This window comes from Sorex fumeus, unplaced genomic scaffold (genome assembly GCF_029834395.1).
Source record: "Sorex fumeus unplaced genomic scaffold, SorFum_2.1 ptg000009l, whole genome shotgun sequence".
NCBI classification, from domain to species: Eukaryota; Metazoa; Chordata; class Mammalia; order Eulipotyphla; family Soricidae; genus Sorex; species Sorex fumeus.
The window spans coordinates 12,280,286-12,298,138 of NW_026606066.1; the positions used below are offsets into that span (position 1 = coordinate 12,280,286).

Here is a 17,853-nt window from a genome sequence, read left to right on the forward strand (position 1 = left end):
TACTAGAAGGAAAAATCCAATGCTGTTGCCTGTAATGAACCACATTTTCAAATAAACATTGCCAACAAATAAATCCACATATATATCATTGTTAAGGACTGCATAATGTCCTCAATAGCACAGCTAGTAGGGCGTTCGCCTTACAAGTGGCCAACATGGCCGACCCGAGTTCGATTCCTCCGCCCCTCTTGGAGAGCCCGGCAAGTTACCGAGAGTATTCGATATGCCAGACACAGTAACAACAAAGTTTTCCAATGGAGACGTTACTGGGCCCGCTAGAGCAAATCGATGATCAACGGGAGGGCCTTTACCTTTACCTTCTTTGTTTTATAAGGTAGTTCAAAATATTTTACTACATTTAATATTCAAACACCAATCCCAGCATCATTACACTTTCCTACCACCATATTTTGGATTTTCCATCCTGAACCTCAATCCCTGATCCAAAACAGAACCGAAATTTTTTTTTGTTTGTTATGAAAAACTGCTCAAAATGCTATAAAAAAGTATTCTTAAAAAAAAGAGTTTGAAGATTGTTCTATTTCAACAGGCGACATTAATACCTTCTATAAGAGATTACTAACATGTTGTTAAATGTTGAGCCTTGTGTGCTTTTATAAATATATATGTATCTGTAAAAATATATCTATATATATTTCCCTCTAAGATTTGTTGCCTACTACTTTGAACCCCTTCAAATGTGGTGTGGAGTACTCTTGGAGTATGGGTAGGGTGTGTCCCATGAAGTGTTGAGCAGCCGGGAATTTGGCCGAGTGGTCCAGGAATAGGTTCACTTGTGAGTGAGGCTTGGTCCAAGCCTGTGGAGAGCAGTCTTGAGCAGAGAGGCAGTTGAGTTCTGGAGATTTTTAGCTGCTGGGGATAGGTCCCTTAGGGCCGGGAGGTGTCTCACCCACTTCCCTCTGGGGCGCCCCAAGTAAAACAACATGGCATGGGGTCCGGAGGCCTGGTTATGGAGATCATCATGTTATTCTCCCTTCCGGGAGAGGACATAAGATCTGGATGTTGGCCGATGATGAGATTATCCAGCTCCAGCCAGAGGTGGCTTAAGGGTGTGACTGCTGAGTCACTGGAGATGGGGGCTACAGGCGGAAGATCTCCATTCCTGGTCCCATTGAACCCAGAGTTCTCAGTCACAAAGTACAAAGGATAAATTTAATAAAGTACTAAATGTGGGCCAAAAGCCTTAAATCTGGGCCGGAATAAAATGTTTGCCTTGCAGGCATAAGTTCATGACTCTGGCACTTCCTCACAGGAGGGTGCAATTCAGGTAACATTGCCATGTGGGATACCAGATGCAGCAGCTGAAGTGCACAATCTCCAGCACACTGCACTCAAGTGTGGGCAAATACTAAAGCATGCCATCCCCATTTAGCACTGTGACAGAAGTGCCCAAGCACAACAATCAAGTGTGACAGATCCAGTTACTGGAAAAACAATAAAAAGGAAGGAAAAGGAAGAAATAGTAATCTTATTGCAATAACAGAAAATAAAGACCTAGTTAGTGTCTTTTTGTTTAAATTTTACTTTAAACCATAAGTAAAATTACAGACCACAAGAATTACCTGAAAGTAAACTAAGCCAAAGAATTTCTGAGTGTAGGAAGCATGGACCATGTTACAACATATATATCATTGCCAGTCATAAGTATCATTGAGGAAATCTTGCTCACGTCTAAAAAAGCCTTTCCCGCAGTGTAATGTGCAGAGCATCAGATTCAAATGTGACCTCATCAGAACCAGGAAAATAATGCATATATAGCATCCTCTGGGAAATTCAAACCATACACTCGCATATTAAGGGCTTAGAGAAGAACTACAGTAAAGAAAGAGCTTTCTTTTAATTGAGTACTTCCCATTTATTTGACAATCAAATACATTTTGCTTGCTCTTATTTTCCCTTTTATTTTCCCTTAATACTTAGGTGATTACCTTGGAAATAAGGAAATTTGGTTTTCATGTCTAGTTGCAATGTGCCTTCCCAGAACTGAGTTAATCAGTTAAGCCACATTTACAACTCAGGTTATCTATAGTTTCCTGACTGACAAATATTTACAGAAGGATCCAAGACTGAAAGTGGCCAAGTTAAGACAAGTCTCTTACCAGGGAAACTGAAAGAAAGGAAAATAAATAGAAAGAGAAGACGACAAAATAAAATGACATTTTATACAATTAGTGCCACCCTTTTAACTGACCAAATCATTCACTCTTCCTGCAGCCCAAAGGCTTCTGTTGCTTGACAACTTGCCAGATTCTAGTTCTCCTGACCTTTACCAAACCAGAGAGAGTAAATTTTATTTGGACAAGGCCAATTTACAGTTCCAGTTTTCTTCCTTTGATAATTTTTGTTCCTGGTAGCCAAAATAACTCAAATTGTTATGTCAAAGCATGGAATCTGAGTAAACTTAGGACACGATAGTAAGGAGTGAGTTGAACAAAGTTAAGGTTCTACTCTGCCTCTCATCTTTTTTATACGGGAACATTTTAGAATTTCAAATTTTAAAAGTGTGGTCTGAAGGAAGCTGCATGAATGGTTTGGCCAGTTAAAAAAGTGCTGTTAATTAGTTTAATTGATCTATCTCTCTGGATCTGTTTATTTTTAATAGTGACATCTATTGGAAATATAAATAGAAAAAAATGACAAAATAATTGACATCTGATACAAGAATCCAAAGGTATTAAGGGTTCTATTCACAAAGAAATATACGCATTCATATTTACATAGAAAAGTCTGATTATTTGAGTTACTAGATGATAAAGTATTTTCATTCTAGCTTGGTGAATAGTTGCTGTCCTAAGTACCCTTTGCTGCCAAGTCTCCCCTATACTCTTCTTCCTCACGACTTCCCTGTGTCCCCTACAAGTCACCCTCCTGCATAGGTCCTCACTTGCCAGCAACTACAGTGTAATACCAGTAGTAGGTTTTAAAGTTTCTAATCTTCACACTAATATTTTCACTTGAGGGTCAGAGAGACAGTACAGAGTTTAGCTGCTTGTGGCCAACACCATTGTGATCTCTGGCCCTAAATATGTTTTCCCGAGCACCAAAAAGGGGATCCCTGAGCACAGAGCCAAGAGTTAGCTCTGAGCACATTCTAAGCATGGCACCAATTATTCCATCCCTGAAAATTCCCATAATAGCTCTTAATATATTGGTTACTAAATGTCTTAATATCAACCTTGCATATTGATGCACGGTGTGTGGAATTATCTATAGACTAAAAGGAATACTTGGTCCACTTGTCAGATATGCTTAGATCTAGACTCACTGTAACTATCAGACAGGGGTCAAGATAAGCACTTTCAGCCATTTCCTAGGCGATCCTACGATATTTCTAGTCTGCATTTTCTGACCTAGAACAAATCTGTCTGTCTTGCATTCCAAGTAAATGCCATGGTCTTCAAGGAAAGCATTCTAAGTCATAGAACTCTTGATATTCATATAGTTCAGCACTTCATTGTATTGACAGATAATGAAAAGGAGAAACCAGAAATTCAGAGAAACATGCTGAGAGGATAAATTAAGTAGACTTTATGATGTTGATGCTGATGGCTAATCCTGGTGAACGCTTACCATGAGTAGGTACTATGATACTTTATAAACACCAACTAATTTTTACATATATGAATCATCTAATAGGTCCCAGGAAATAGCCTTTACAGATACTTAATTTTGTGCGGATGAAACTGATAATCAAGAGCTCATCAATGGAATGAAGAACTCCAATCTCAAGCTGCTTGAGTTCAAATCCTGTAGTCTTTCTTATTCCTTACGCAGTATAGGAGTTTAGATTAGAAAACAACTCTATTGGTTACTTAAAAAATCAGATTCTTTGGTACAAATTTACTTTTGTTTCATATTGTTCTGTTCAAAGAACAATATGTTTCAATGAACAAAATGTTCATTGCATTTTATTAGGTATGTAGAAGTAAGGTAGACATGCAAGATGTAGAAACTGTAAAAGCTATACTGTAAAAGCTATACTTTTTTCACAGAAACCAAGACGTTGGAAAATTTAGAAAGTAGAATGTATATATGTACATACATATTTCATTGGAAACTTTTTAACGAAATAAAAATCAAATCAAACAATTCTCTCTGAAACTCTGAAAAACTCTGAAGCTCTCTGAACTCTCTGAAAAAGAAGTTAGAACACTGCAGTTGCCCCTGGACCCTGAAAATCAAGTTAAGAAAAGAAAAGGATTCTGAGGGGGAAAGCTAGAAATCAAGCAATAAGGAAAGGCGAGAAAGATGAGAACTCACTGTTGAGAAGTAATGAGGGCAACTGCAATTTTAGAAAGATCATCGAGGGGCCAGCTGATGCCTGGATTTGGCAGTGAACAAGTAAAGCAGTCTGTATGGAGAAAAACGAGCAGTTCACAAGAGGAAGTGGATTGAAAGGATAACTAAGCTTTATATGTATGCAGTCTTGTTTTGAACTATTCTGCCCGGAAGCTAGGATTAATGAGATCACAGAGCATTATAATTTGATTCCAGTTAAAGCATCCTTATGCACCAGGGTTAATGAAGAATGACTAATTAACATCATTTGAACATAAAGGGATGTATAAATGTATACCAGGATTGTCTTTTTCAAGGCAAAAACAAACACAAAATCAAAGTCTGGGTAAATGGAATCAGAGTACTTATTCAGACTTCAATATATCAATCTCAGGGCTTTTCTTTAGATACAGATAACTTTCTAATCAGCCTTGATTCATTCACAACATATGGGGAAGGCTAGAATTTATTCTTACTGGAATCTGGGCAAAATCCCCACTTCTCATCTCTTTCATATCGGCTGGTCGTGGCACACCACAGTAAGTTGTCTTGCCTTCCTTCCCGGGTACATTCATGATACCACTGCTGGTTAAATTTAAAGGGAAACATGCATGGCATCCCATGAGCGTTCCCTTTGATGGTGTACACATCTAGGAAAAAGGAAAATACAATATCAAAGAAATATTATGCCAGATTTATCTTTTGATGCTGTCATTCAGTGAATGCATTCTTTTAGACTGGAAACCTATACTGGGCAAGGACTTTTTGGCACCAAAATGATCACTCAGGCCCTCATTGTCAGTTCATATTAAAGTGCCAGGTCAGTACTGTTTTTTTTCTTAGTTTTGGGTCACACCCAGGGGGTACTCCTGGCTCATGCACTCAGGAATTAATCCTGGAGGTGCTTGGGGAATGATACGGGATGCTGGAAATCAAACCCTGGTCAGCCGTGTGCAGGGCAAACGCCCTACCTGCCATACTATCGCTCCAGCCCTGAAGTGCTGGAATTTTAATCTAAGTTATTGTATTACCTTTGTGCAGGTGTTCGCAAATGCCTCCACCATTGGACATGTAGGAAATCCACTTATGACGATATTTTAATGAGGCCACAATTGTGTTGTCCTCCTTTGCCTGGACCATGTATTGGAGGGGGCTGGTGATGATAGTCTTCCTGTTACAGCTCCACTTCAAAGAGATATGGTTGGAGTCACACTCATGGAGGCTTAGTGACTGCTCAGGGTTAGATAAATTCAGGCCCAGACAACCTCTGACTCCAATGTTAAAGAGACGGTGGTTTGAAACCCATTTCCACAGCATGTTCTTGTTGGGTGGATTGCAATTTTGTAGAGTCAGCACAGATTTGTCTGCCTGAATGCATTTCTTGATGTTCTCACTTTGAATAATGAATATTCCTTGATCTGAAATAGAAAACAGAAATGTATGGAATTTTCATATATAATTAGCAAATGTCACAAGGCTCCCAATGTGTTTGACAAATCTGCAGTAAGTCACAACTGATGATCATTTGAAGTTGATGGGTAGATCCAATGAAAGGTCTTAGTTTGCACAAGCTAGAAAAACTGGAGATGTTTCTTGGGAAACACACACGAACTTAGAATAGATGATGGGAAACTTCTGATATGAGACCTGCATGAGAACACAGTAATAGGAACTGCTGTTTTCCCAGCAGGACGGAGCTGATAGAGAAGGAGTTCACCAAAACTGGGTAGTCTTAGGGATGGGAATAGGAAGATGGACATCCAGTGACCAGAATGGTGACACTTTTTGGTTAGTTTGGTTTTGAATTCTTGAGCATAACCCATCAGTTTTCAGGGGCTACCCTGGGTCCTGTGTCCAGGGGTCATTTCTGAAAGTGCTCAGGGCACCATATGTGGTGCTAGAGATCAAAAAGGTTTGGGTTCATGCAAGGCAAATGCCTTAACTCCTGTATTACCTTTCTGGTACTGACACTGTGGTTTTACTCAAACAAGTGCTTTAATATTAGGAACACTGGTAGATGAATTAAGAGCTACTGAAGTGAAGATTCTTACCATCAAAATTCTGTAAAAAAAACAAACCCCAAAAGCTGTAAATGAAGTGCTGTTTTAGGCCTTGATTCATGAGACCACACTAATGAGAGCAAATTCTTGCTGTTGTTTGCTTTCTGAACTGGGTTTTACAGAAGTAAAAGGTGGGGACATTCATTTTGGGGATGATTTCTTTGCAGGATCAGCACAGTTGGGTGTGATGTACAGCAGCAGAGAGGAACTAGCTGAGGCCCAGTGCTTGCATCAGGAAAGGAACAATGGGAGTGGTGGAACCACACAGTCACAAGGAGATATAGAGACTCCTCTATATCTAATTCATCTTGTATTAAATATCTCTCTCAACTGTCCCCCACTCGCAAACACTCAGGTTATTCACTGGCTCTCCTCTTATATTTTGCTTCCTAGATATTCTTCAAAACTCTGAAAGGCTATTACTAGGTTTCACTGAAATGGGTTTAGGACAAGGGACATAGCGGGAATGGGTAGAGACCTTCTGGCAGAATGAGACTCCTAACTAAAGGGTTCATAGGAACAAATGTTTATTTATGCTGAAAGCTTTGTTTTTGTTTTTTTGTTTTTCTTTAACAAGTTACTCAGGGTGAGAATCTTAAGTTCTTAGGTTACATTAACCCAAAGAATTTAAGATTCTGTTAAAAAGAGATTGTTAGTGCATTAAGGAAAGCCATATTTCATTTGATAATTGATAAGCTTACTTATAACCTGGAGGGATGGGTGTTGGAACATTATATGACTGAAACCCAATCATGATCAACTTTGTAACTGTGTATCTCACAGTGATTCAATTAAAAAAAAAAAAAGACCAGTGACTACCAGAAGTGAGTGTGCTGAAAAGCATGAAGCCACAGTGATTAACCATGGGGTCCTCTCTGAGAAGAAAGTGAACTGGAGCAGTGACTGATAGAGGACTCTTGACATCTGGAGTCCAGGTGAAGGGGGATGAAGGGTGGAAGCCTCCATTCATTCACTATCTGTCCAGCACAATGTGCTTTTTCTCTTTTCTTGATTTGGGTTTACCCAAAGCAATCCTTGAGATATGTATTTATCTGGATGGGCTGGAGTGATAGCACAGCGGTAGGGTATTTGCCTTGCACGCAGCCAACATGGCCGACCCAAGTTCGATTCCTCCGCCCCTCTCGGAGAGCCTGGCAAGCTACCGAGAGTATCTCGCCCGCAGGGCAGAGCCTGGCAAGCTCCCCGTGATGTATTCGATATGCCAAACACAGTAACAACAAAGTCTCTAATGGAGACGTTACTGGGCCCGCTCGAGCAAATCGATGATCAACGGGAGGGCCTTTACTTACTTTACTTACTTACTTATAACCTTATATGTGAGGAATTGAGTTATCACTGTCACTGTCACTGTCCTCCTGTTGATCATAGATTTGCTTGAGCGGGCACAGTAACATCTCCATTGTGACAATTGTTACTGTGTTTGATATATAGAATATGTCATGGGAAGCTTGCCAGGCTTTGTTGTGTGAGAGAGATACTCTCAGTAGCTTGCCGGGCTCTCCGAGAGGGGTGGAGGAATCTAACTCGGGTCGGCCACGTTGGCTGTGTGCAAGGCAAACGCCCTACCCACTGTGCTATTGCTCCACCCAGGAATTGAGTTAATGGTTAGAAAGTTAGTTTGATCATCATGTATCAGAACAAAAGAGAAGGGAGTATATGTGGAGGTAGGCCAAGGGGTGGTGAGAATGGATGAGTTTAGGGACACTTCATTTAGATAAGGAAATATGTTTTCCTTATGAGGTCCATTCTGGTTCGTTGTTAGCAAAAGTCATTCACAATTAAATCTACCTCTAGTCAATGTGTTGTGAACTCTGATAATTTCCTCTCAAACTCTTTTTTTATGCCTTTTCATGTCTGGCTAGAATGTTAACCTTAATTTCTGCTGTAAGCTATTTGTCACATTTTAGCTAGTCCAGAGTTCCATTAATTCTTCACTAAAGGGTAATTATTTTACTATAATTGTTTTAAAAATTAGCTTCTATATAATACATATATTCAAATATATTCAGCTCTGCAAATTCCTGGCCTGACTCTAGTCTGCTGGGTCCCAGTTTATACACCTAAAATAAGTAACTAAATTATCTGGCTAGTGATGAAGAGTTGAATCAGACAGGTCTACCACAGATCAGTCTTGTAAGTTGGACAAATTTCTTGTTCTCTGTGAACTTTGTCTTTCCTCTTTGAACTAGGAATATGTATGTTACTGATTTTATAGTATTTATTTATTTTAAATAAGCCATGCAAAAGACACCATACATTGTTTTGGCAAGTAAAGATCTCAGTAAGTGCAAATTATTATTATTTTTTTAAATTTATTTATTGAATCACCGTGAGAGCAGTTACAAAGCTTTCGGGTCTAAGTCTCGGTCATACAATGAAACACCCGTACCTTCACCAGTGCCCATTCTCCACCCCCAACAACTCCAGTATACCCCCATCCTACACCCTCCCCCTACCTGTGGGGCAGATGATTTCCACATCACTCTCTCTCTACTTTGATCACATTCAATATTTTGACAACAGACCTACCAATATTATTTGAGAATTTACCCCAACTCTCAGATCTGCTGAAAAGGCAACAGTAGACAATTTGTTTTCTATTGCTGGTTATGAATAACATATGATGTTGTGTGGCTGCAGTAGTGGCCATGCGATTTTGAAATTCTGATTTTTTAAAAAATTTTTATTAGTGAGACACCATGAGGTACAGCTGTAGACTTAACAAATTTTTGTCCTTGGGTTTCAATTATACAATGATCAAATACCCATCCCTCCACCAGTGCCCATTTCCCACTACCACGGATCCCAGTATCTCTCCCACCCCCCAAGCCCCCCATCCCACCCTGCCTCTGTGGCAGGGCATTCCCTTTTTGTCTCTCTCTCTTTTTGGGTGTTGTGGTTTGCAAAAGAGGCATTGAGTGGCAATCATGTTTGGTTTATAGTCTAAAATTCCGAAATTTTAACACTTAAATCTGAAGGGATTTCTGCCAAAACCTGCTGGGTTTCGAGATTTGTTTCTGAGTCTCTGGGATAATGGTTGTTAAGCAGATTGATCAGGAGTCAGAGAGGCCATTCGTGGGCGATGACTTGGGTCTCGTTGGGGTGGGGAGGACACAACCGGCTCCACCGCCATCTCGTGAGGCCCAAAATGTCTTGTCACTGTGGGCCCAAACCTGATTGTCCACTGGCCTCTGGAGGATGGCGGCCACTGGGCTGCCAGGGGGAACAGGCCAAGGCATGAAACCTATTACCACCTGGGTTAGCCCAGCACCGGTAACCTACTGCAGGGACTGGACGCATTTCTGCCAAAAGCCGCTGAGTTTCGAGATTTGTTTCTGAGTCTCTGGGATCATGGCCATTAAGCAGTTCAATCAGGAACCAGTAGAGGCCATGCCTCCAATTATATAGCTGAGCTGGAGGTGGTTTGTGGGTGTGTTTCCCACATACCTAACTTTTGGCCATTTACTTTCTTGGTAAACTTTGCCCCAAGTTTTTGGGGTCTGGCCAAAGGCACAGCAGCAATTTTGGGGTATCTGGAAGTCTGAAGGCGCCATCAGGCTGCTGATGCACTTGCCTTACAGGTACAATTGACCTGCAGGTGGCACCATACCCATTATTATTATTATTATTATTACTTTGACTTTCTAATCCTCAATCTGTAGGTGCACCTATAGATTTGGTCAAACACCTAGAATGCTAATTTATCAAACTTTAAAAATCTCTATCATTAATATAAAAAAAAAGCTGATTTTTTTCAGTGTGTGTGTGTGTGTGTGTGTGTGTGTGTGTGTGTGTATGTATGTTTTGCTAGGGATAGAACCAAAGGCCTTACACCATGCAAGGATTATAGTCTACAGATAAGCCCCCACCCTGTAACTACAATATATTTCCAATTAAAGTTTCTATTTAGTTATATAGAGAGTGCCTCTCAAGCAATGCAGGGAACTGGGGATTGCTCCCAGTGATAATCAACCAGCTGTACTGGCTCAATCATTCAATGCTTGACTTGCCTATGCTACATAGGACCCAGTCATGCTGGGGAATAAGTAGGGACATACCAATACATGTTCAGGACCTTTAAGGCCTGAACTCAGGGAGCCATGTGGTGCTGGGGATCAACCTCAGGGCCTTCTGCAGCTCAAGTAGTTTTCTGAGCTAATTCCATAGCTCACAGAAAACTGACATTTAGAAATAAAATTAGATTGAAGTAACATTGGTTTATAATATTACATACAAAAGTTTACTTTTACTTTGTTCCTGTAGTGCATAATGGTTATACATTTTTCATTTTTAATAATCCTGAAATATTATGCTATCACCTTTTATGGAGGAAATATGATTTTAAGACAAACCAGATAACAAAATCCTTGTATCATTTGTTTAAATATGTGTGCAGTTAAGAGTCTTTATTCATCTTTCAAACTCTCTACCTATGAAACTTACACTTTCAGTCTCTTTGAAGAAATACACTTTATAATATCTGGGACGGCCGGGGCAGGCCCTGATGGTTTGGGCGGGGGGGGGGGGGGGGGGGCGCCTGGGCAGCTCGAGCTATGGGGCAGATGGCAGAAGAAACTAAGGCCAAGCTGGTTGATTGATCAGATGTCGTTTATTCCATTCTCCCCACGTGCCTGCCCTAGTTTCTCTGAGCCTCCCATTCTAGTCTCACACTCTCCTCATTCCCATCTCCTCCTGTCTCTTCCGTTCATCTCTCTGTGCTACATCTCGCATCCCAGGCTCTCTCTCTACACGTGCTTGCTCCTGTATTCTACATTTTTCTCTCTCTGTCCTCCTTGCTATTCTCTCCGCACTCCATCATGCTGCCCTGCTCTTTCTCTCATCTCTCCAACCCTCTGGTCTCTCCAACTCCCTCACACTCTGGGCCAACACTGTACCCAGTCAGGTAGCAAAATCAACATAAGAAAGCCCTTCCTGAGGGCCCACCTAGTTCAAAGGGAACACTACCTAAAAGGTATTCCAAAGCCCTTCCTGACTGCCCAAAGGCAAAATACTTCCTAAGGTGTTTTTCTCCTTTCCTCAGGCCATTAACTCTATCAACATCTCAATGCTAGTTATTTTTGTAGAACACAGTAAGAGATAACATTGAGGCTTGTAGGGCAGCTCTCCTGGGAACATCTTGCCACAGACTCAGACTACAGAGCTCAGACCAGATTAATCTTTCCTAACCCTAGCAGGGTTCGAATCTAGTTACTACTTTTTGGATCATGACAGTATTTGTCCATAACCAAGCTCTTAATTTATAGTTAAGTATTATGGCATTTTGGCCAGGTTCATCTCGATGCCAGGGTAGCACATAGCTTACCACTTTCCCTGGTTCCATCCAGTCCCTCATCGGACCCTGCTTTTGGGGGTGCTAGAAAGTAAAGGCAGTTGAGGATTAGGTCAAGAGAACAGATGCCCAGGAAGAAAATATCACTGAGAGTCACATTACAAAAGTATAGCATATACTGTCTTCTTGTATCCATACAAAAAGGACTCTGAAAAACTATGCAAAGGACTTAGGGAGAAGAGAAAAACAATATTTACAAGTCAACAGAGCACAAAGAAGTTACAAATTGACACAGAGGAATGGAAATACTGTGACAGGAGCAACCCAGGAAACCTAAACTACCTGAGACTATGCAGGAAGGACAAAACAGTGTTATCCTACAATACTCGATCATGAAATCAGTGTGCTGATACAAGAATAGGTAGTGTGATTATATCTAACAGAACTTATATGTCACAAAAATTTGGGGTGAATAGTAATGTTTTAAATGTCCAAATTATTAAGTTCTGTGAGGAAAGAAGTGATAGAATTACACTGTTATATCAATGATTAAAAAAATACTTTTCCAAAGCAGAAAACATTAGATAAACTCAATCCCAAGTTGCTCAGTTTTGGGGTATTACGTTCTCACATTTAGCTTAACTTTATAATGCACCTTTGGGTAAATTCTTCAAAATGTATTATAAATAAGAAGCTATGGCTTACCAATAAAAATAAACCTGTCACCTGCAAAAGAATACCATGTTATGCTAAGTTAAAAAAAAAAGATCCAATCCCATTTTCCCATCATTATAACAAATTCTAATCCTAACACAATTAATCTCTATAAATTCACTCAAGAGAAAATAATTGTCTTGAAAAAGACTCTCAGGGAACCCCACCATTGGCATCAGTAATCTGATTATTAGTAAATGCACATGTGGGATGTTGGTAAGAGAAATGTAAAGTAAAAATAAGTTTCCAAACTTTAGTGTCTATAGTAAGATTTCAAAAAGGATGAAAATCAAATGTGGGAGGAATCAAGATTGATTATATATGTCAAGGACATCAGTTCTGCTTGAACACTGATTAGGTGATTAATGAAGTACTGACAGAATTACTAAATCTCTTTGCAGCAAAATGTTATTATACTTCCCTTCATAATTTATAAGTTTAGGAGGAGAAAACTTGATTTACTAAAAGTAATTTCTAAGCTAATCTTCATGTTTTTTCCCTCCTAAAAATCCATTGAAGACAGTGGTTGCACTCCTCAGTTCCTTTATTTATTTATTTATTTATTTATTGAATCACTATGAGATAGAGCATTACAAAATTATCCATGATTTCATTTTAGTCATACAGTGTTCCAACACCTATCCCTCCACCAGAGTAATTTCCCAGCACCAGTGTCCCTAGTTCCCTCAGTTCCTTTAAAGAAAAGAGAATTTTAAAACCACTATTTGGCTCCACAGAATATGTATTTTCTAAAGAAATTGAGAACAGTACTTCCTTAATCATATTAAACTTAATTTTATGCTATTTCTTAACTAATTGCATGTAGAATATTATTCCATCCATCCATCCATCCATCCATCCATCCATCCATCCATCCATCCACCCATTCATCTGTCCATCCAACAAGTAAACCTGGGTTATGGGCCCTTGTGATATGTTCTATGTAGGGTGCTAGAGATAGAAAGAATAACTATTTGCCAAATACCTGTCCCTTGCAACTATTTATTTTGGGATTACAGGAATTCTCCTACTTAATGAAATGAAAATGAATACAGTTCTGTAAGTTCCTAAGAAAACTTTAAATTATAATTAAGTTTAAAATACCCCCTTAAAAACAAGTGATAAAAACTGATGATATGACTGGTGGCACATGCTTTGACAGTGTTAGGCCCTAATTTCCAGCACCACACATACACAAAACACAAAGAAACAAAAATCTAAGTGACCTAAAACAAGAAAATAAAATATATCAGAACTATTTTTTGGGGGGTGGCACACTTGGCAGTCCTCAGAGGTTACTCCTGACTCTGTGCTCATGACTGACTCCTGTTGATACTCAGAGGAGCGTATGGAGTGCTGGGAATTGAACCTAGGTTAGCTACACACAAGGGAAGTACCAGCTGTACTATTTCTCCAGCCCTGGTTTTTATTCTTTTAGCAAAAACACTTGAAACTAATGAAACAAAGTCTAAAGAATATCAGTGGCAGATTTAACTGCTAGCAATAGGCTTTTGGGTATTTAGCAAATTACATCACTATGGTGGTCACATACTTTAGGCACCCATATAATGTTGGTCTCTGTGCAGTTAAGGAAACGAAAGAAAAAGTTCAAATGCAGGGTTTCTACTAAATGCAGCGTTTATAGGAAATTATTAGGAAGATATAGCTTGCTAACTGCCATCAGCATACAGTGACCCTATCTTGTTCTCCACATATTTATTTATTAGAATTTCTCACTAACTTCTTACTACCTTCTCCTTGGACTTTAATTTGCCTGTATGTTTAAACATATAAGTGTTTTCAGACAGTTTGTGTTTAATTCTAAGCCAAGAGCCAGTCATGGATGAATGGGAGAGAACAATCACAGTTACTTAAAAAAGAAATCCCTACAGGCTATCACACAGGCAAAAGGCAGAGATTGTTATTTCAATGCTTTTACCAGAAACAATCCCTCATCATAAACCACAGATTCCAGCTAGACAATAGCATGATTGGATCTCTCCTCGCTGTCGATTAGCTCACTACCCTTTACCTCCTATAATATAAACCCCAAATCTTTCTGAGAGTGAGATGGTTTTGGGGAACAAATCCACAATCTTCTCAGGTTGCTAGTACCTGAATAAACCTGTTTCACTCACATCAACTCTTGTCTCTTGAGTACTGGCTTTGAAACAGCAATTTGAAGTAGATTTGCTAATACTTTCCAAATTCCCTTGAGCTTAATAAACCTCTTCTACTCAGTCGTCCACCTACACACGTGGTCCTGGGCTCACCATGCTTCTGTCTCCATATAATTTCTTAAATCCGTATGTTCCTTGCAAGAAGGATTCCATGAGATAAGGGAAAGGTATCTCTGCCCTGAAGCCAATCTGGAAGTGAACAACTTCTTCCCTGAGATGAACTAACTTTCCCAGCTAACCAAGTTTTGCTTTGTCTTATCTAGTGATCAATGATTTCATATCTGACTTTGTTTCTCTCTTAGATTACACCATAGCTGGTAGAAGAGAATGTTACAGTCAAATTACATGCGATTTCTGGCTTAATTTTTTTTTACTCAATTTAAAATAATTCATGGTAAGGTAAAGAGAAATCTGGGTTCTTAACGTGAGTTTTCCAAACCAATAAGTAAGGAATTTCTGTACATTGTACATATTGAAAGAATGAGATCATAGAACAACAAGTAATTTATATTCCTCAGCAAAAATATTTGCATTTTATATCATGTTATCTAAGATTTAGTTCTAACCTGACAGCATCTAACAGAGCCATGGCCTCCTAGCAATAGCCTCCTATTAATCACCTAAAAAGCTAAGACATTGAAAAATATCTCCTGCTTCTGTTGCAGAATTTCCTTGTCTTTGTCCTAGCATTGTCCTTGACTTCAGTCTTTTCTCTCCCACAGCTTTTGATTCTAGATAATCACCAGTTCCACAGGCCCATGGGACCCCTCTTGCTAAATCTTTTTATGTGTTACCTTCCCTTTGTCTCTAATTTCCTCAAATGTTCTCTCCTAGTTGCAGGAGGCTTACAATACTCTGTCTCACATGCAGGAAAAATGAAACCCTGCTTAATCAGCTGCAGTTGTGAGGATTCAAATTGCAATTGCCTGTTACCAACCAACCCTTGTGTGAAGTGGGTTAACCTTTTCATACTGTTTTACTCCCTGCCCATTCTCATCTCTCCTGCTCCTCCTTCTCTGTCCTCACTTAGCCTATGCTGACCCTTATAGAAATCCTTACTGTCTCTGCAGAAGGCCTTTGCTTTCTCTCTTTACCTTACCAAGAATTTTTAAATCGAGTTGAAATATTTTTTCCTTTCTTTTCAGTGCATCTGCCATCATATTGTCTTTAGCTTGAAAGCAGCCAGCAGATAAAAAATATTACTCAAGATGGCTCTGTTAGGGTCCTATACACTTTGTTGAAAATATATCATCTTAGCCACCAGGAAGCAAGTAGTGGCAAGATACAGTTTAAGACATTGTTAACTTTCACACAAATGGCTGCTATTAGAAGCCCCAGGGATAATAGGATTTAAAGACTGGGATATTTAAACAAACAAAACAGAAAACAACACTACCAACTACTGAAAATCACCTGGAAATGAAAGGATACTGAAAACAGAAGTGGACACTCAGCTAAGATGGTAATTGCTTTGGGAATATATCCATTGGATAAATACACTTATGTGGGAGTAGAGATTAAAACAAAACATTTTTATAGCAAATATTTTGTTAGACTCTGATCAATTTATTAGGTCTACTATAACAAAGTACCACAAACTTAGTGTGGCTTAAACAGAAATTTATTGCTCCACAGATCTGGAGACTGTCAAAAGTCAAGGTGTAGGCATTCCTGAGGTGTACAAAGAAAAATCTGTTCCAGGCTTCTGTCCTTGACTTACAGAGTTGTTATCTCTCTGTCTCTTCACATTTCTTACTCTCAATGCATAATTCTGTGTCCAAATTTCCCCCACTTATGAGGACATCATTCACATTTAATTAGAATCCACATTAATCACTTCATTTAGACTTGATTGCCTCTGTAAAGACCCTATTTCCCAAAATAAGATCTCACATGGAGGTATGGGTGTGTGTGTGTGTTAAGATTTCAGTATATAAAAATGGAAGGTGATATAATTCAAACCATAACAATAACCGGCTTCTCTGGATACATAGTTTTCAGTACCCAGACTGAAATAAAAATGTGAGGTCCTGGCAGGGCAGGGAGGCCAAATCAATCTCTGCTCTCATGTGCCCATGAGGGAATGAACATTTATGCTAGAAAGTGCAGGAATCACACTCAGTATGGAAATTGGGAGTAGGTAATAGGTCCCCCTCAGGTGCCGCCAGTTCATGGGGGGCAGCCACTGTCTTGTCATGTTCCCTCATAGGACCTGATCTCTAGTGCCCCAAGACCAATAAAATCTGGCAGCCACAGCAAGCAGAGAGTATAAATGGGGAGGAGGATCCTGGCTGAGAACCCACTGGAGAGGTGCCGAGTCACTTGTGGTGGGTCTGAGCTTGAGGCAGGCTTCTAAGACACTGGCTCATATCCTATTGTCCTATGAGACTTGATGTTCAAAATACAAATTCAAAGATAAAGATAATTTTAAGGGCAAGATCAATGATACAGCAGATAAAGCCCCCTATTAATCACCTTGCACATGGCCAAACTGAGATCTCCAGTAACCCATCTGATCCCCTGAGCCCCACCAGTAATGATCCCTGAGCATAGAGACAGGAGTAAGCCGTGAGTATTGCTGGGTGTTACCCAAAATCAACAACGAAAAGTTATTTTAATTGAAGTAAAATTGTATGTTACTATTCTCTATAAGTGTATTATATATAAGCATATAGAGAACATTATTAGCTCTTCATAGTTCTGTATACTTATACATTATTGGCATTATTTATAATACATAAGGAAAGATTGCACATGAAAATCATTATCTGTCTAGACCCCAATCCACAGAGCAATATACCCATTGGGTCACTCTGCTGACATGAGGCCCTGGTGACTGCTACACGGTTACATATCTGCAAAGCCATACCTGGCCTTATTTGATGAAGGGTGACATGATAGAAAAAAATGGCAAACCACTTTGTACTTTGGAAAACAACTAATACATTTTTTACAGAAGACCTGCTTGAAACTAAAGAGTATCTTAGTTTCAATGGGTTTAATGCACAATGGGTTTAATTAATAATAATTCTCAACTAATATGACTGGAAACCTTCCTCCCCTTTCTCACCGTTATTATTGCTGTTGTTGTTTTAATGACTAGATATTCACACAAACACTTGATTGTGGTGTCTGAACACTAGACCACTGTTCCCAAATAGCAGAGGGACTGTGATTGGGGGTGCAGGATGGGTGAGGGTGGGGACACTGTCATTCTAACTCACGATCTCAAGCTTGCAAGGCTTTTGCCACTGAGTCAGCTCCTTAGGCTCCCAAACCTCATTGGGTG

General features: G+C 39.6%; 1 protein-coding gene across 1 annotated transcript in view; it reads right to left on the minus strand.

Moving 5' to 3' along the window:
• The window catches only part of PLA2R1 (phospholipase A2 receptor 1), a 153,907-nt gene that overhangs the window by 105,095 nt on the left and 30,959 nt on the right, over window positions 1-17,853 (minus strand). Inside the window, exons 4-5 of the mRNA XM_056110442.1 lie at window positions 5,331-5,717; window positions 4,776-4,949 (exon numbers count right to left, since the gene is read on the minus strand). Of these exons, the coding sequence (XP_055966417.1) occupies window positions 4,776-4,949; window positions 5,331-5,717 (561 nt within the window). The remainder of the gene's footprint in view (window positions 1-4,775; window positions 4,950-5,330; window positions 5,718-17,853) is intronic.